Genomic DNA, 20,759 nt, shown 5'->3' with positions numbered 1-20,759 from the left:
AATGAGCTTAAAGTGGCTAATAATTTAGTCCCAAAAATGTTTTTAAAAAAATTAATAACTACTTTTATTCTAGCCGAAATAAAACAAATTAGACTTTCTCTAGAATAAAAAATATTATCAGACATACTGTGAACAATGTCATTGCTCTGTTAAACATCATTTGGGAAATATTTAAAAAAGAAAATAAAAAACAAAAGGGGGCTAATAATTCTGACTTCAACTGTGTGTGTGTGTGTGTGTCTGTGTGTGTGTGTGTGTGTGTGTGTGTGTGTGTGTGTGTGTGTGTGTATATATATATATATATATATTTTTTTTTTTTTGGTCAAATAATTTTGTGGATAAAAAGTATCAGTTCAGACACCGGTACCATTTTAAAAGTATCGATTTAGCAACGGTATTGAAATAACCCCAAACGATACCATAACTGCACAAACTGTTTGGAAGCATTAAAAGTGTACAAGGTGTCCAAAAACTTTACATACATTTACCCAGAGACTGTTAAGATGCATGTCACTGATGAGAAGATGACGGATGTTTACTGTGTGATGATCGAAATGGAACACCCAGCAGGCACAAGACGTCAACATGATGTCAGAATGAATTTGTACTCCAGTGTCATGGGGATGTTGCATTTTGTTTTTCCATGAAAATCATGGAAGTGTCAGCATGTGATGCCAAAATGACGTTGGATGTTTGCTCGACATTAGATTTTGATCACTTTCTAAAGTCAACCAATATCAACGTCATTTAATGTTGTTATTGAACAAATAACGTTGTTCTTAGACGCTGGCTAGACAATCTAACCTAATGTTAACGTCTTATGATGTTGTGTGCCTGCTGGGCAATAACTCGATCCACTACAGAATGTTACGTTTACACACACATGCACAAATTACATGTAAACGCATCAGCTTTTAAAAGCGTAATAATCACTGCTCTTGAGTTCTTTTAAAAGGGCTACTTTTTACCCCTACTCTGAGTAATAATTACAAAGGAAACTTTTACTCTACTCACACTACATTTTTAGGCAAGTAATGGTACTTTTACTTAAGTATGATTTTTCAGTACTCTTTCCACCACTGTTTATAGCTCACTATCATCAAAAAAATTGCCTCTTATGGAGAGCCTGAAATCACAATGGGAGCAGGAATTGGGAGATGAGATAAGTCTGGAGCTGTGGGCTGATGTGTTCTGTTAACTCCAGACACTGTCTCATTCAGTTTAAAATTATACACCGGATTCATTACACCAAGACAAAATGACATAAACTTTTTCCTGATACCTCTCCCTTCTGTGATAAATGCAAGATGGACTTAGCCGCTCCCTTACATAGTTATGCTCTGTGTCCTAAATTGATCCCATTTTGGGCTGAAATATTTAAAACTCTATCTAAAATTTGACATTGTGAATTAGTTTTCGACCCACTTTTGGTTATATTCGGAATTTCAGACAACACTAGATCACTCCAGGATTCTCAAAAACAGCTGCTGTCTTACAGCCTTATTGTGGCAAAGAGGCTGGTGCTAAGGTTTTGGAAATCAACAGAATCCCCATCATTTAGATCTTGGCTAGAAGAATTAACTAAATTAGCACATTTGGAAAGGATCAGACTTCTTATGGCAAAGAAACTGAAAAAGTTTGACAAGATTTGGTCTCCTCTTCTTCTCTATCTTGAAAGCGTAGGATAAAAACCCAGCCTGATCTCACGAGAAAACGTAAGTATTTGACGTTTTGCCAGTTTAGTGGCTAATTCGTATGAATTCGTACGAGTTCAGTCGTACGAAATGGTACGATTTTAAAAAGGAGGCGTGGCACCTGACCCCACCCCTAACCCCAACCGTCATTGGGGAATAAGCAAATCGTACTAAATTGTACGAATTAGATCATACAAATTCATACGAATTAGCCACTAAATGAAAAAGTTACGAATTGCCGTGAGATTGTGTTGAAAAACCCAGATGGTGAAGGTCACACCTACAGTACTGCATAAGCTTTAGTCTCAGGGGTGGGCTGGGTTTTAGGGGTTACATTTTTTTACATTTTTTTTTAGAAAAGTGTACTGAGTTTTTCCCGAATTACTTAATTATTCTATTTTATTATTATTATTGCTTTTTATTTTTTTTATGTGTGTGATATTTAATTTGTTTTTTTTTTTGTTTTTTTTTGCAAAAAAAAAAGAAAAGTTGAGATGTTGTAATATTTGCTGTAATGCTGTGCAATGCAATGCAATGACTATCTCAATAAAAATTTTAAAACATAAAAAGTACACACGCATTCAATAAAAAATGATGGGTCAAACATAGAAATAACCCATCTTATAAATAAGAAATAATATATATATATTGACAGATATGTTTACCTTTTAATTAGCCGCATTTTTAAACTGATGTATTTATCAATATTTTCCTGTTTTGAAAACAATAAAATTATTCTGGCAACTTAAAAAGTTTTGACCTAATCAGCAATTTAGAATTTATAAGTTACAACAATGTTTGCGGTGGTAACAGGCCTCTTGATTTATTTTTTAAGAGTGTAGAGAGGGTTATTACCTGCTCTTCACACGCAAAGTAGGCCTACCTGAAACTAAATGAACGTCTATTTAACCGAGTGTATCGTAATTACAAGCTTTCACCGGAAGTTTATCGTTGGCTTTAAAACTCCAGCTGTGCACAGAGCCCGTTGCACCTTTTGGAAACGCAATCGCAGAATGTGGGGACGAGAGAGAAGGGGGAAATACCGTAAGCACGCAAAACATACACAAGCTTGTTCCCAATTAGGAAAGCTTTGGATTCCGGTGTCAGCTTAGTGCACTGCAAATCTAAACGCATTTCCATTTCTGATTAATACTCATTATCTTTTATTTGGTATTCTGCGTTTAATTTTCGCATTACAATTGTACATGCAATGTCAATTTTGTTTTATTTATGCTTATTATTGTATGACCCGCGATACATTTGGCGGGATTTTAACCCATAGCATGCTATCATATAGCTTTTGTTCATCAGTAAATTGAAGCAAACCGTCAATGTTAAGTGATTATTTATTTTACTAACTTATATTGACTATTTTTAGGGACGCAAACAAAACAATGATCCCAGTGTATTTCCTGTGTTACATGTTTAATTTCTACAGAGAATCCAAAAAGAGTCGCATGTTTATAAATAATGTTATGACCGCTGTTTTAACGTTAAGTTATGCTTGAATTGCCTCTTGTTACAGATATGAAATTGTTTGATAACAAGCAGGAAATGTATAGGGGGCTATTACATGACCACATAACGTTAACTCAGGCCCAATGAATGATTCTGACATCGACAAGCTAACCACATCAACAATTCAAAGTTTCACTCTCATATGGGATCATCCGAGGACACGCTAAGCTGAAACATCAAAAACATTGTAGCATACATGCTAAAGTAAACACAACTGCTCCAAAATACGATACGAACAGAACCATTTTCAGGATCCTGCTTTTATAAAGCAGCAAATACACTTATTCGATGAAAGAAGTCAATATTTAGACTTACGTGTAATGTTTTGCTCTGTCAGCGAGTGTACAGCCGTTGCTCTGAGTGAACAATTCAATGACTCGTATTCTCAAATGACTCGACTGAACGATTCAAATGACTCTTGTCTTTCGTTCACATGTCGCCACCTACTTGCGTGAATACACAATTACTAATAGGTACAACAAATAGGAAGACATGCACAATGTATTCGATATTCTATATTATTTTGTAACATTTAAGCATTCTAAAAAATTTATATATATATATATATATATATATATATATATATATATATATATATATATATATATATATATATATATATATATATATATATATATAAACAAAGTGAAAGACTGCCTGAAATGTTCTCTGTTGTCAAAATGTCCAGGGCAAAATTATGCTTTTGTCATCAAAAGTTGCACAAACGCCTGATGTGTCAAATGTGATGCAAAATAATTATCAGGAAACAAAATGTACACGGCAAAAATTTGTTTGCTAGATGGTTTACTAAACGAGTTTGCTAAGGCGTAGCTAGGTGGTTGCTAAGGTGTTGCTGGGTGGTTGGTAAGGTTTTTCTAGGCACTTGCTAAGGTGTTGCTAGGGTGTTCTGAGGGGTTGTTAGGCAGTTGTTAAGGTGTTGCTAAGTGGTTGCTAGGGTGTTCTGAGTGGTTGCTAGGCAGTTGCTAGGCGGTTCCTTGGGTGCTGCTTGGCGGTTCCTAGGGTGTTGATGGGTGGTTGCTAAGGTGTTGCTAGGCGCTTGCTAGGGTTTTGCTAGATAGTTTCTAAGGTGTTGCTAGGTTGTTGTTAGGGTGTTCTGAGTGGTTGCTAGGTAGTTGCTAAGGGGTTGCTGGGTGTTGCTAGATGGTTGCTTGGGTGTTCTGAGTGGTTGCTAGGCAGTTGCTAGGGTGTTGCTACTTGGTTGCTAAGGTGTTGCTAGGTGGTTATTAGGGTGTTCTAAGTGGTTGCTGCTAGGTGATTACTAAGGTGTTGCTAGGCAGTTGCTATGGTGTTACTAGGTGGTTGCTAAAGTGTTGCTAGGCGGTTGCTAAAGTGTTGCTAGGTGGTTGATAAGGTGTTGCTAGGCGGTTGCTAAGGTGTTGCTAGGTGGTTGATAAGGTGTTGATTGGTGGTTGCTAGGATGTGCAGGATGGATTAGTTTATTGTTGGTATGAATTGGTGTTGTTAATATGTCAATGGCAGTTTTTACAATAGAAGTCTATGGGACAGTTGCTAGGGTATCATAAGTGGTTGCTATAGGGTGTGGCTAGTAAGTTGAAAGGTCATCAGGGATTGGCAGATTTGTAGTCTGCATTAAATGAGCGTAACCTTAAGTCTATATGACATATAACCTTATGTCTGCAGTAATGTTATGAGGTCATAAAGTTTGGTCCAATGTTAAGTCAATGGGACTTTTCCGAATTTTCCGGGTCAGTTTTTGGAAAACTAGAAGTCAGATCAGCTGGAAAATAAAGCCTATAGCAACCTGAGTCAGACCGGTTTGGAGGTTTGGTGTTAGTTTGGTGGTTGTATCTAGGAATAGATACATATGGAAATTATTCTCTAAAGAAGAAGAAGTTTATTTAGTATAGTTTAACAGTATATTGGCTTTCTCAAGCCACCATGACAAGAGTCTGTTTCACAATATAAAACAATGCAGTCTTGGTGAGCAGAAGAGAGCACCCTCAGAAACATGCCCCAAACCTTTAGACTAAAACATACTTCAGATGAGTAACAAATTAAGTATGGAACATAACCCCGACTTTGGACGGAAATCTTTCTCTTTTTTTTGGCAAATATTTGACCTGCGTTGCTGTTTTGCGCAAGCAGTTAGAACATCACACACACACACACACTCACACACACACACACACACTAACAGCAGACTTGTCAACTGCGCGCTCTGCAACCTGTAGAACCGACCTAAAAGAAGACAAAACATACATAAAGGAGAGGAATATGCAAAGACACGCAGGCGTTTGTGAGCTCCGGATGTTTTGCAGAAATGGATCAGTTTCAGAGCGTCACACCTGAAAAACTCCGTGGATTATGACTGTTCATCACTTCTGTCGGCATGTGTTCGAGAGGTAAACTAACTTTTCTTACCCACATTTTGACTGACGATTTCTTCTTTCCCATAAAAGTCTTGTACCCCAGTATAAACAAACCCCGTTAATCCACTGTAGTTACTTTCGGTTTCTATTTATGCCTCTTCTGCTGCTAATTTAAAACCACATCTATGATTACAAATCCATATCCATGACTTAGAGGATTACATACATCATGGCTTTATTTACGAACAGTCTAATGTGACAAAACTGGGAGAGAATAGATGTGTCTAGCAGCCTGAGAATGGAGGAAGCAGAACCGTTATGAAGTGCGTGCGTCTGGATGAAGCGCAGATCTATCTTTATATTTTGATTATATATTAATATCCTATGCATATAGGCTGGGCTGTGTAAAATAATGCTCACATAAGCGTATTATTACACCATTTTAAAGGGTTGAATTGGGTTAAAGTTACAGTTACAGTGTCGGAAACTAACCTAAAATATATAGCCTACCCAACAATTTAACCTGCCATTTTTATTAGCTGAATGACTATAGGGATATGAGAAAACATGTTTAATTTAATATAATTTAATATTTTATTAGCTGAATGACTATAGGGATATGAGAAAACCTGTTTATATTTAATATAATTTATTATTTTATTAGCTGAATGACTATAGGGATATGAGAAAACATGTTTATATTTAGTATAATTTATTATTTTATTAGCTGAATGACTATAGGGATATGAGAAAACATGTTTATATTTAATATAATTTATTATTTTATTAGCTGAATGACTATAGGGATATGGGAAAACAACATGTTTATGTTTAATATTAATTATTATTTTATTAGCTGAATGACTATAGGGATAAGGGAAACCGTGTTTAATTTAATAATAATTATTATTTTATTAGCTGAATGACTATAGGGATATGAGAAAACATGTTTATATTTAATATTATTTATTATTTAATTAGCTGAATGACTATAGGGATATGAGAAAACGTGTTTAATTTAATATTAATTATTATTTTATTAGCTGAATGACTATAAGAATATGAGAAAACATGTTTAATTTAATATAATTTATTATTTTATTAGCTAAATGAATATGAGAAAACGTGTTTAATTTAATAATATTTATTATTATATTAGCTGAATGACTATATGGATTTGAGAAAACATGTTTAATTTAATATTATTTATTATTTTATTAGCTGAATGACTATAGGGATATGAGAAAATGTGTTTAATTTAATATAATTTAATATTTTATTAGCTGAATGACTATAGGGATATGAGAAAACGTGTTTAATTTAATATAATTTAATATTTTATTAGCTGAATGACTAAATGGATTTGAGAAAACATGTTTAATTGAATATTATTTATTATTTTATTAGCTGAATGATATAGGGATATGAGAAAACGCGTTTAATTTAATAATATTTATTATTTTATTAGCTGAATGACTATAGGGATATGAGAAAACGCGTTTAATTTAATAATATTTATTATTTTATTAGCTGAATGACTATAGGGATATGAGAAAACGCGTTTAATTTAATAATATTTATTATTTTATTAGCTGAATGACTATAGGGATATGGGAAAACCTGTTTAATTTTAATTAAATATGACTTATTAAATCAGGTAGGCTATTATTCAAATGTTTTTTGTTCTAGAAAGTTTACCCAAAGGCAAATAATGTTTATAATTGCTGAAAAATAAATTAAAAAGAATCTTTCATTCTAGTTTTGGTGATTATTTTTGCTCACACGTCCTTTTATAGTACTGTCTAACAAGGAAAATTCATGAGATTATATGACGACTATGAATTATAAGCATAAATGTATGTTGGATAATACTTATTTGTAGGATTATTAATCAAGCTGAAGCTTCAACAATGGGAGTTTTATTATGGCAGGTACATTTTCACCACAGCATAATAGTGTTAATTACACCGTGTTGAAAACATGTGCCCTACAGTGCCGGAGCCTCTGAGAGTATTTCAGCACGTGTTTGAACATGATGGGGTCTGACATGCTTAGATAAAGCCTGACCTTCCCTTAGCACATACGGGTTCTAATATACAGGCAAGAGTGAGAATTACAGGGGGGTTTTGGGGGGGGATTGACCCCCCTCCCCAATTAATGCTTGATCTCCCCCTGAAGGACATCAAAACAAGATGCATGGTGGGAGGGGCCTATATATTATATATATATATATATATATATATATATATATATATATATATATATATATATATATATATATATATATATATATATATATATATATATAAACGCGTATGTATTATATTATTTTCTTTTATATTATATTTTTTATATTATTATTTTATATTATATTATTATTTTATATTATATTATATTATATTATATATATTTTTTTTATTATATAATTTTATATTATATTATATTATTTTATATTATATTATTTTATATTATATTATATTATATTATATTATATTATATTATTTTATATTATATTATATTATATTATATTATATTATATTATATTATATTATATTATATTATATTATATTACTTTTGATTATATTATATTATGTTATATTATATTACTTTTATATTACACCAAAAGCTTCTCTTATATTAAAAACTGTAATAAAATGCATTATAATCCGCAATTGTGAGTCTGAAGCAGATTCTGAATAAGGAAGGAAAATGCATGCATCATAACATATTTAGAGAAATAAGGCCGACAACATGCCAACTTACAGGCATGAAGCTCTATTTCCACAACATTTGTAATACAGTATGAGTTATTGAGATTTCCTTCTTGTGCTCATCCTCATGGCAACTAATTTCTACTGTAATTTCATTGAGCTGCCGTGTCCTCAATCAGCTTGTTTGCTCTGTGGTTTCTCTGTTTCCGTTTATCTGTTGGTAACGTCTGTGTTGTGCTCTGCTCTCCTGTGCTTTCATTGCCTTTTAGTTAGATTAAAGGCTTTCTATGTTCATCTTTATGTGCTTTAAAGCGACAGTTCATCTAAAATTCTGTCATTATTTCCATTTCCATTCAGTCATTTAGCAGACGCTTTTGTCCCAATTGCATGATTGACTTACCTTGTTCCAAACCTGTTTGATTTCTTACATACAGTTAAAGTCAGAATTATTAGCCGTCCAGTATATATTTCATACATAATAGTGTTAATAACGCATCTCTAGTAACTGATTTCTTTTGTCTTTGCCATGATGACAGCACATAATATTAGACTAGATATTTTTAGGATACTAGTATTCAGCTTAGAGTGACATTTAAAGACTGAACTAGGGTAATTAGGGTAAAGTTAGGGTAATTAGGCAAGTCATTGTATAACAGTGGTTTGTTTTGTTGACAATCCAAAACAAATATTGCTTAATGTTAGTAATATTGACCTTAAAATGATTTTTAAAATAAATAAAATTTGCTTTTATTGTAGCTGAAATAAAACAAGTAAGACTTTCTTCATAATATATATATATATGTGTGTGTGTGTGTGTGTGTGTGTGTGTGTGTGTGTGTGTGTGTGTGTGTGTGTGTGTGTGTGTGTGTGTGTGTGTGTGTGTGTGTGTGTGTGTGTGTGTGTGTGTGTGTGTGTGTGTGTGTATGTGTATGTGTGTGTATATATATATATATATATATGTGTGTGTGTGTGTGTGTGTGTGTGTGTGTGTGTGTGTGTGTGTGTGTGTGTGTGTGTGTATATATATATTTTATATATATATATATATATATATATATATATATATATATATATATATATATATATATATATATATATATATATATATATATAATTTATTTATTTATATATATATATATATATATATATATAATTTATTTATTTATATATATATATATATATATATATATATATATATATATATATATATATATATATATATATATATATAATATATATTTATTTATTTATTTATTTATTTATTCACACACTGTTTACACACAACTGTGTTTAAACCCCTTATTAAGGTACTTTTTGCATAATAGATCACCTTTAGTTTAGTATTATGCTGGTGTGTGTGTTTCTTCAGTGCGTTTAGTTTCTTTCACTACCACTGTTTGCCTCACAGTGACGCATTTATATATCTGAGACAGAAGTAGATAAAAGCAAATGAGTTGCAATTTCAGTTTCATGGTGACTTTTCACAAACCGAGATGATAATCATCTTTTCACAATGCGGCCACAAACTCTATAGGTATAAGGCTAACCCGAGAAAAACAGAGGACAGAGGCTTTTTTGAATGCATTTCAGATGTCGGCATCACATTCAGTTCACAGAAGTGGATAAGTTCTTTTGCTATTAATAAAGGCAAAAGAAAATGATTAAATGAATTATTGTGGTAACCTTTTACAATAAGGCTGTATTAGTTAATGCACACACTAACATGATCAATCAATGAACAATACATTTATTGCAGAATTTGTTCATGTTTATTGATGTGAAAATACAGTTGTTCGTGTTAACTCACAGTGCATTAAATCATGAATTCATATTTTAATAATGCATTAGTCAATATTAATCAGTAATAGACTCTACATGCATTGCCAATGCAGTCTCACGGCAATTAGTAACGTTTTGATTTAGTGGCTAATTCGTACGATTTAATTCGTACAATTTAGTACGATTTGCTCTTGACGGTTGGGGTTAGGGGTGGGGTTTGGTGCCACGCCTCCTTTTTAAAATCGTACATTTTCATACGACTGAACTCATACGAATTAAAATACTTACGTTTCCTCGTGAGATCAGGCTGGTATTGCTCATTAGCTCATGTTAATAAATACATGAAACCTTATTGTAAAGTGTCACCTTTGTTTTTATGTTTGAAAAGCCACCATAGCATTTGCACTGAACCATCGCCACTAATATGCATGAAACAACACCTAAATCCAATATTTACTCTCAAACTCAAACATGATGATGTATGTAAAGTCAGTGCTGAAGTATAAAGATGACAGCTGATGGTTAATGATTATTTTGTGGCCAAACTGTGTTCATGCTGGAATGAATGAATGAGCAAGCGGAAACTGATGCAAGTAAAGTCAACTTTCACTGCATGTTGAGAACATTTTTACAAGTAACGTTCATTCTAAATCTCGGACCTCATTCTTGAAACAAAAAAATGACCAATGAAATATGGTGAAGCACCAAATGCGGCCTATATTAATGTTACTTATAATACTTAATTGGCTATTTTTATTATCCATGATTTTTCCAAATGTACTTTTTAACAAGAGAGGCTAGAAACACTGTAAAGCTCTGCGTTATTATTATTCATTTTTTTATTATTCAAATGCCCAAATTCTGACTGAGGAAAGTTGAATGTGCTGGTCAGCTTGTTAATTGCCTAATAAATGATAATTGACCCTTCGTTAATCCACACCCGAAAACCGCCACACACCAATCGTGTCTTAGCAACCGTAGCTATGCAGGAGGTCTGTCAAGCTTTCGAGTGAGGGAAACAAGCCAAATCGTTGTGCATACGGATTGTGCAAATCTGATACCCGGTATCCTAAAAGTTTGGACGAGGCTTAGCGAAGGGTCAATTGGCTATAGTTATTTATTTAAAACTTTAACAGATTCCTATTCCCCCCCCCCCCCCAGTAATATATAATGTGATGCATTTGTATTTTAAATAGATTTAATTTTGTATTATAAATCTTTAGAAAATGTTTTTAATACATCGACAAGTGTAACCATCTGACAATCTAATCCAGCAAAAAAAGTGCTTAATGTCACTAAAACGCAGTATTTAAACCTCATAATTAAATAGAAAATGAGTCGAATAACTGCAAAAAAGTCCTGCCCTTTCTCCAGGCTGGCTACAGGCCTGATACAATATTAATAAAGTGTTTAATCCTTTAAAAACACTGTGTTCATACAATGAGCCACTAAACATTGTACTCATGAGCTGCGTCCCAAATGGCACACTATACACTATGCACTCATGCACTATGTACTTATGCACTTACACACTCAACAGGATAGTATATGTATGTAGTGTTGTCCCAAATGGCGCACTAATGTTTTTTTACTAAGCGGAAATTCAAACCGTTTCCCTGATGACGTTTGACAGTCGCCAAATCATTGAAATAAATGACCAAACTATCAAATAAAACCTGCCATGAGTTTTGCCGCATTCACCATCGGGAGGCACTATAATCACTCTCGTAGGAAAATTTTGCTTTCACCATCCAAAATAAATAAAGTTATTTAACATGTGCGTCCGATAGCTCCGCCCCTTCCGCTACGTAAGCAAACCTGCGGTCGTTGAGTGCGTGAAGTGTCCATCATTACACACTTCATTTTAGCGGCTGAATGAGTGCATCATCCGGGTAATTAAAGTGCACTTATTATTTTTAGTGTTTTCAGTGTGAAGGCACTACTTACACTATTTATACTACAAAATGGCGTAGAATAGTGCATAAGTATGCGATTTGGGACGCAGCTAATGTGTTATTCAACTGGAGGAAAATGCAAAAAACCCTTCAGATGTAGTCTGTGTTCGTAAATGCGAGACTATTGATGAACTCCAGGCATAATACTGTATGACATCGCTTCAGATGACTGTTCTAGAGCCTACAGCTAATCAATCTGTCAGATTCTGGAGTGCATTACAGCTCTGAAGAACATAAATAATCCTAAATTAAACAAATATATTTACTGAGATGGTATACAAGTATATAACTTCACTCACCTGAGAAATGGGGGCACATGAATGGTTTGTGAGCACAATTAAGTGCACACAGCATGCCATATCATCTGATAATTGTAGGAAATTGTAGGCAACTGACTGTGAAGCGTACATAAAACAACACAAAAATATGATATATATATATATATATATATATGCAGTGTTCAGCAGCTAATCAGCCGGAATCAGCTGAGGTGAAGTTACTGAGACCTAGCTGTCACTCAAGTGGCCACGCCCTTAATTATGCAGACTTAATATAACCTAATATAAAGGAAACGGATCAGTTATAAAAAAATTCACCCCCGTCACAGTTGTCATGAACAGTAATATTAGCTATGTGCACCAAAATCTGTTCTTTTCAGCAAGCTGTAAACACCGTTATTTCTGCTGTAAAGTCTGCCATTTTAACAGAGAGCTCTAGAAATGTGCTCTGTTTTGGAGCCAGCACTTGTGGAATTTTGATGAATTGCAGTTTCCGCTTCAGGAGGGAGAGTGGGATGTTGCCGCTTGATTTCAACATTCAATTAACTTTAAATAAGCCTTCTTTCGGGCGAGGCAGTGGCGCAGTAGGTAGTGCTGTCACCTCACAGCAAGAAAGTTGCTGGTTCGAACCTCGGCTCAGTTGGCGTTTCTGTGTGGAGTTTGCATGTTCTCCCTGCGTTCGTGTGGGTTTCCTCCGGGTGCTCCGGTTTCCCCCACAGTCCAAATACATGCGGTACAGGTGAATTGGGTAGGCTAAATTGTCCGTAGTGTATGTGTGGATGTTTTCCAGAGATGGGTTGCAGCTGGAAGGGCATCCGCTGCGTAAAAACTTGCTGGATAAGTTGGTGGTTCATTCTGCTGTGGCGACCCTGGATTAATAAAGGGACTAAGCAGACAAGAAAATGAATGATAAGTCTTCTTTCTTTCTTTAAAACAGGGGTCATCAAACTTGTTCCTGGAGGGCCGGTGTCCTGCAGATTTTAGCTCCAACCCTAATCAAACACACCTGAACAAGCTAATCAAGGTGTTACTAGGTATAGTTGAAACACCCAGGCAGGTGTGTTGAGGCAAGTTAGAGCTAAACCCTGCAGGGACACCGGCCCTCCTGGACCGAGATTGGAGACCCCTGGTTTAAAAGCTCTAATTTCAACATTTACTACAAGTCCTTTCATAAACGAATCCGTTTCACAAACGACACAGGCAAAACACTCTGGCAATTATTTGGAAATGCTTTGTCCCATGAGTTTAATTTTCAATCTGCGTTTCCTGCATGCAGAAACCGATCCCATCACAACCCAGCAAAGTGTTTTCATCCATTACTGCAAAAAGCTCCAAACTCTTTCTCTTCCTTTTTTCTCCTCTCCAGGGAAATATGAACTCCTCGAAAGTGAATCAGAAGCCAAGCCTTCGAGCAAGAGGATCAGTGCCCTGAAGATCTTCTACGTCATCGGCTTTGTATCAGCGTTCACCTTCATCGCCTTCATTTATTTCCAAGACTTCGTCCAGAATGCAAGCTGGCAAACCTACGAACCCAAGCCCACAGACGCTCCCCCAACAAACCGAACATTCCTCGAGGAAGCACCTACGGCCTGCGGTGTTATAATAAACGAAGGGCCTATGATTAAAGTGGGCGATCTAAACACATACGTGACGGGCTCTTATATGGACCACCGTTTCCGGGAGATTAAATCAATTGCGATTGTTTATCGGCAACAAATTGTGACGTATTCATGCGTGCTATGCTGTAATGGGAAAAACGTGACCACGTTAGCGCATTACGCTATTCATTCAGACCACTTCGGTTTTGAATACGGCACAGCCACTATTACATGCCCATTAAATGACGAGTGTTTAAAACCAACGCATGTTGCTTTAACATCATCATCAGCCAATCACTCTGAAAGCATCACATCATTCCAAAGCATCATGAATAGAGACGTTCCTGCGACATTCCCACATCAGTTCACCGTCTGCATCTCTGCCATGTTCGACTATACGAACGTTCTCAATCTAGTTGAAGCAATGGAGATGTTTCGACTTCTTGGCGCAACAAGAGTTGCGATATATCTAACGAACTGCGATTCGAACGTGCAGAAGGTTTTGGATTATTACGTAGAGCGAGGATTCGTCGAAGTCATCCCGTGGACTATTAAAAAACACGTCCAAGTGTCTAGCGGATGGAGGAAGGACGTATCAGGAGGCGAGCTGCACTATTACGGACAGATTCCTGCACTGAACGACTGCGTTTATCGATATATGTACCAAAGCCGATATGTGGCTCTACATGACATGGATGAACTCATTTTACCTTTCGGTGTGAAAACGTGGACGGAGATGTTGCCGAATTTGGAGAAAATGTACGGGACTACCTTTGGGTTTGAGTTCGAGAACAACCAATTCCCTTTCACATCTGAAGCCGATAGGAGATATGATGTAAACGAATGGGAGAGCGTACGGGGAACTAATATACTGAAATACATCCAGCGAGTGCCCAATAATCCCAACGCTTATAATAATTTTAAGGTGATTGTGAACCCGCGGCTGGTTCTGATGGCTACTGTACATGGCTTGCTGGATACTGTGAACGTCGGTAAGCACACAGTCAGGGTAAACAGAAATGTCGCTCGAATGTACCACAGTAAAAACTTCACGTATCCGCTAAACACTAATCTCATCCCTGATGATCATCTCTGGGATTATGCGGATGAGCTGATACCTGCGGTTACTAAAGTTTTACAGGACTGTGGGTTCATTACGGGTTAGACTTTACTGCACTGAGGTGTTGCTGTCAAAGATTATTAATAAAATACGATGTCAAACCAGTAACCGTGTGTTCTGATGATGGCATTCAGAGGAAGAAGAAGTGGGTGTCGAATATTGAGTGCATTTGGGCTCATCTGTTTTATCAAGTGTCTCTGGCTGATTTTTTATTATTATTCTGGTTTCTGAGTTATTTTTTTTCCCTGTAGAGTTTTTGAAAAGGTTTTAGTTGATGCATTATAAGCCCTCAACATACCGACCAACCAACCAACCAGCAATGACCGAATCAAACAACACTGGAAAAAATAACAAATAAATAAATAATCATGTGAAGATGTCTAAAACACAGAGATTGAATGTGGCATGGATGTTGGTGTCAGACAGGCTGCTCTGAGTATTTCAGAAAATCCAGTCAGCTACAGTTCTGTGGGCGCAAATGCCTTGTTGATGAGGCCAGAGGTCAGAGGAGAATGGCCAGACTGGTTCCAGCTGATAGAAAGGCAACAGTAACTCAAATAAGCACTCGATACAACCGAGCTCTGCAGAAGAGCATCTCTGAACACACAACACGGCCAACCTTGAGGCGGATGGGCTACAGCAGCAGAAGAGCACACCGGGTGCCGCTCCTGTCAGCTAAGAACAGGAAACTGAGGCTACAATTCACACAGACTCACCAAAACTGGACAATAGAAGATTGGAGAAACGTTGCTGCTCTGATGAGTCTCCATTTCTGCTGACACATTCGGATGCTCGGCTCACAATTTGGCCTCAACAACATGAAAGCATGGATCATCCTGCCTTGTATCAGCAGTTCAGGCTGGTGGTGGTGGTGTAATGGTGTGAGGGAGATTTTCTTGGCACACTTTGGGTCCATCAGTACCAGTTGTGTGATGCTATCATGTCAATATGGAGCAAAATCTCAGAGGAATATTTCCAGTACCTTGTTGAATGTCTGCCATGAAGGATTAAGGCAGTTGTAAAAGCTAAAGGGAGTCCAACCCGATACTAGTAAGGTGTACCTAATAAAGTGGCCGGTGAGTGTATACACTGTAAAAATATCAGTAAATGGGCAGTTTTCCATATTTTCTGATTCATGTTTTTGTTTTTCTCCTGTTTAATTGTGCTTTTGAATTGCATTATGGGATCTTGATGTTTCCTCCAAGAACGTTTAACCGTGATAAGTGTGAAAAAGTGGCTTTTGTGAACATGTTTAACAGTCTGCAGTGCTGTATTGTCTGGGTTGGTGTTGTATATTAAGCTACACAAACCTCATAATAAACTGCAGCACATTTTCTGCTATTTTACTTAGTTCTCTTAGTTCTCTCTATATTTTTTTCAAACGACTAAAATGTCAATAAAAGTCATTTTGTTAAACTGCCTAGTTAAATTATTAACATCAAAAGTCGACAGAGCAGAGATCAACATCCCATAATGCAATTACCAACCGTAAATAAACCGAAACAACTTGAGAATTACATCTTATATATATATACACACACACACACACACACAGTTGAAGTCAGAATTATTAGCCCCCCTGAATTATTAGCGCCCGCTTATTTTCTTTCCCCAATTTCTGTTTAATAAAGGGAAGATTGTTTCAACACATTTCTAAACATTATAGTTTTAAAAACTCATTTCTAATAACTGATTTATTTTCTCTTTGCCATGATGACTGTAAATAATAGATGTTTTTCAAGACACTTCTATACAGCTTAAAGTCACATTTAAAGGCTTTACTAGGTTAAATTAGGTTAACTAGGCAGGTTAGGGTAATTAGGCAAGTTGTTCTATACTGATGGTTTGTTCTGCAGACTATTGAAAAAAAAAATAGCTTAAAGGGGCTAATAATTTTGTCCCTAAATAGTTTTTAAAAAATTCAAAACTGCTTTTATTCAAGCCGAAATAAAACAAATAAGACTTTCTCTAGAAAAAAAAAAATATTATCAGACATACTGTGAAAATTTCCTAAATCTGTCAATCATCATTTGGGAAATATTTAAAAAAGAAAAAAAAAATCAAAAGGGGGCGAATAATTCTGACTTCAACTGTATATATATACATATACACACACACACACACACACACATTTTTTAAAGTCCACATTAAGTCAAGCTACAATGTTCATGTTGCTAGCGCACATTATTATAGCCTTAAAGAGTGAACTATTAATCCATGCAGGTTAATGCACTACAAAAATCTAAAGGTTAGTTAATTTGTAATCAAACCCGGAGCATGTTTTTATTTTCAGCTCTGAAACTTCAGCCCTTCTCTGATGATGATGAGTTTGCTGTGAATAAAAAGTGAGAGGTGAAGCACAAATAGCTGAAGATATGTCATGCTGAGATGGAAGTGGGTTTGAAGACGATGTTTGTTCACAGCTGCAAAAATAAAGAGGAAGATTTACAAAGCCGTTTCTCCTTCAGCGGTCAGTCAGTGAGTGGAAACTGAAAACAAACAGCGGAAGTTGTCAGCATTCTTCTAAATATCTTCTTTTGTGTTCAACAGAATAAAGAAACTCATGAAGGTTTTGAGGGAGAGTAAAAATTATGTCATTATTTACAAACCGGCGACACGGTGGCTCAGTGGTTAGCACTGTCATCTCACAACAGGAAGGTTGCTGGTTTGAGTCCCGGCTGGGCCACTTGGTGTGTGGAGTTTGCATGTTCTCCCTGTGTTGGCGTGGGTTTCCTCCAGGTGCTCTGGTTTCCCCCACAGTCCAAACACATGCGCTATAATTTATCAACTAAATTGGCCGTAGTGTATGAGAATGAGTGTGAATGAGAGTGTATGGGTGTTTCCTATTACTGGGTTGTGGCTGTAAGGGCATCTGATGTGTAAAATATGCTGGATAAGTTGGCGGTTCATTTCACTGTGGCGAACCCGTGATGAATAAAGGGACTAAGCTATAGGAAAATGAATGAGTGTTTATGTTTTATAAGTGTCTTTTCTAATGCTAAATACAAAAGAAGATAGTTTGAAGAATGCCGGAAACCTGTAACTACTGACTTCCATAGTTTTGAGGGAGAGTAAATAGTGAGTAAATGTTCCATTTTTGGGTGAACCGTCCCTTTAAGATCAACAGTCAAGTTCCTGTAGACAAAGAGGCGTCTTTTTCCCCCTTCCTTCATTGTGACCTTGGTTGTGCACTGTTTTGGCTGTCATTTAGCTAAATCTAAATTCAGATGAGCAGTGGGAGGCTTTAAACTAATCCGGATCACCACTTTTCCAGTTTAATGATTTCTAAACATTGTATAAAACTATTTGGGCAAAACTATAATCCCCCTGTAGAGCTGATGTACGTTTAACAGTAGCATCTTAAAGAATATCTAGTCAAACATTATGTCATCATGACAAAGAGAAAATTAACGAGTTATTAAAATTATTATGTTTAAAAATGAGTTGAATAAAATATAGTCTCTGTTAAACAGCACTCTGGACATATAAAAAAGTTTAAATCCACAGATATAATAATAATAATAATAATAATAATTGTGACTGCAGCTGTGTATTCGTAAAGCATATACAGTCACCGGCCACTTTATTAGGTACACTTTACTAGTAACGGGTTGGACCCCTTTTGCCTTGAGGACTGCCTAATCCTTCATGGCATAGATTCATCAAGCTACTGGAAATATTCCTCAGAGATTTTGCTCCATATTGACATGATAGCATCACACAGTTGCTGCAGATTTGTCGGCTGCACATCCATGATGCCAATCTCCCGTTCCACCACATCCCAAAGCTGCTCTATTGGATTGAGCTCTGGTGACTGTGGAGGCCATTTGAGTACAGTGAACTCATCGTCATGTTCAAGAAACCAGTCTGAGATGATTCACGCTTTATGACATGCTGCGTTATCCTGCTGGAAGTAGCCATCAGAAGATGGAGACACTGTGCTCATAAAGGGATGGACATGGTCAGCAGCAATACTCAGGTAGGCTGTGGCGTTGATGCTCAATTGGTACTAATGGACCCAAAGAAAATCTCCCCCACACCATTACACCACCACCACCAGCCTGAACTGCTGATACAAGGCAGGATGATCCATGCTTTCATGTTGTTGAGGCCAAATTCTGACCCGAGCATCCGAATGTGTCAGCAGAAATGGAGACTCATCAGAGCAGCAACGTTTCTCCAATCTTCTATTGTCCAGTTTTGGTGAGTCTGTGTGAATTGTAGCCTCAGTTTCCTGTTCTTAGCTGACAGGAGCGGCACCCGGTGTGCTCTTCTGCTGCTGTAGCCCATCCGCCTCAAGGTTGGACGTGTTGTGTGTTCAGAGATGCTCTTCTGCAGAGCTCGGTTGTATCGAGTGCTTATTTGCGTTACTGTTGCCTTTCTATCAGCTGGAACCAGTCTGGCCATTCTCCTCTGACCTCTGGCATCAACAAGGCATTTGCGCCCACAGAACTGCCGCTCACTGGATATTTGGTCTGTTTCCGACCATTCTCTGTAGATCCTAGAGATGGTTGTGCGTGAAAATCCCAGTAGATCAGCAGTTTCTGAAATACTCAGATCAGCCCATATGGCACCAACAACCATGTCAAATTCAAAGTCTCTTAAATCCCCTTTCCTCACCATTCTGATGCTCGCTTTGAACTGCTGCAGATCGTCTTGACCATGTCTACATGCCTGAATGCGTTGAGTTGCTGCCATAAGATTGGCTGATTAGAAATTTGCATTAGAGAGCAGTTAGACAGGTGTACCTAATAAAGTGGCCGGTGAGTGTACATATATTTATTATTAATATTAGTAACTTTTTTAGATGTTTTTTTAACATTATTTCAGGAGAATATCATGTAAAACTAAATATAAACTTTTCTATGAATATGTGCATGAACAAACTGCTCTGTGAAAGTTTTCCCAATACATAAATGAAAAACAACAATAATAATTTTAAGAAAAAAAAACCCCTTTAAAGTTATGCATAGTATAAATCAGCAGTGTAATTAACGCTCGAGTATTTATTTTAGATGCTTTCTATGACTATTCTGAAACAGACAAGCACCTAATCTGTTCAGATTATAAGAGTTTTATTCAGAGTTGAAAACCTTGGACCCAATGTCCAGCACGTGTGTATGCACATGAATCTGTTCTTGTCTCCGTCCCAATACCCACAGCGGCGCTCTTTGCACTTGTTTGCTTTAATGACGTATATCCTGCATTTGGTCTGAGCGGTCATGTGGCTGTGAAGATGGAAAAAGTGGATCTGACCGAGCTCAGCCAGCGAGACACAGAGCTTCTTTTATACATTTGAGTAAATCTCTACACTTCAGTCCCGATTTGTGGTGCTTTTAATTAAGTGAATTGCGAGTTTTACTAAAGCTTAAATTATATAGGCGATCTCTTATTCAGTTTTCTCAATATCTCACTTTTATTTTTAGGACATGTGAAGTGTATCAGAACTACTGCAGGGCAAAGATGAACCCTGATTGATCGCACTCAAAATAAAACCATCACATAATACACATTTGAAGTCTGAATTATTCACCCTGGCGAGGCAGTGGTGCAGTAGGTAGTGCTGTCGCCTGACAGCAAGAAGGTCGCTGGTTCAAACCTCGGCTCAGTTGGTGTTTCTGTGTGGAGTTTGCATGTTCTCCTTGCCTTCGCGTGGGTTTCCTCCGGGTGCTCCGGTCTCCCTCACAGTCCAAAGACATGCAGTACAGGTGAATTGGGTAGGCTAAACTGTCCGTAGTGTGTGAGTGTGTGTGTG

At 36.5% G+C, this 20,759-nt stretch overlaps 1 protein-coding gene and 2 long non-coding RNA genes across 6 annotated transcripts in view; 2 read left to right on the top strand and 1 right to left on the bottom strand.

The window, feature by feature from the left end:
- LOC147832959 (uncharacterized) overlaps positions 1 to 5,857 on the bottom strand; it is a 155,967-nt gene extending 150,110 nt beyond the window's left edge. For 2 of the 3 annotated variants that reach the window (XR_015515397.1, XR_015515396.1), the window contains exon 1: positions 3,528 to 3,574. This is a non-coding gene — a long non-coding RNA (uncharacterized LOC147832959). Of the gene's footprint in view, positions 1 to 3,527; positions 3,575 to 5,615 lie in introns of those variants that run through there. The other variant, XR_015515398.1, reaches the window with a different exon arrangement.
- LOC147839837 (uncharacterized) overlaps positions 1 to 16,420 on the top strand; it is a 60,865-nt gene extending 44,445 nt beyond the window's left edge. Inside the window, exon 2 of the long non-coding RNA XR_015515399.1 lies at positions 15,830 to 16,420. This is a non-coding gene — a long non-coding RNA (uncharacterized LOC147839837). The remainder of the gene's footprint in view (positions 1 to 15,829) is intronic.
- si:zfos-464b6.2 lies at positions 2,682 to 15,112 on the top strand. Of its 2 annotated transcripts, none has more exons than XM_087293577.1 (2): positions 2,682 to 2,738; positions 13,653 to 15,112. In XM_087293577.1, the coding sequence occupies exons 1-2, from the start codon at positions 2,708 to 2,710 to the stop codon at positions 15,047 to 15,049; spliced, it is 1,428 nt and encodes a 475-aa protein (XP_087149703.1). In that variant the 5' UTR covers positions 2,682 to 2,707; the 3' UTR covers positions 15,050 to 15,112. The 2 variants fall into 2 exon arrangements, with proteins under 2 accessions (XP_087149703.1, XP_087149704.1); XM_087293578.1 differs by lacking the exon at positions 2,682 to 2,738 and adding an exon at positions 5,334 to 5,596.
- Positions 16,421 to 20,759: the final 4,339 nt, after the last annotated feature.

The sequence above is a fragment of the Danio rerio genome, chromosome 18 (genome assembly GCF_052040795.2).
Source record: "Danio rerio strain M-AB ecotype USA chromosome 18, GRCz13ab, whole genome shotgun sequence".
Taxonomy (NCBI): domain Eukaryota; kingdom Metazoa; phylum Chordata; class Actinopteri; order Cypriniformes; family Danionidae; genus Danio; species Danio rerio.
This window is presented reverse-complemented; position numbering and strand designations above follow the sequence as displayed.

Coding starts and splice junctions, on each gene's coding strand:
- si:zfos-464b6.2 (XM_087293577.1), top strand. CDS start 2,708: ATGTGGGGACGAGAGAGAAGGGGGAAATACC. Junction 2,739..13,652: donor AGAGAGAAGGGGGAAATACC/GTAAGCACGCAA, acceptor TCTCCTCTCCAG/GGAAATATGAACTCCTCGAA.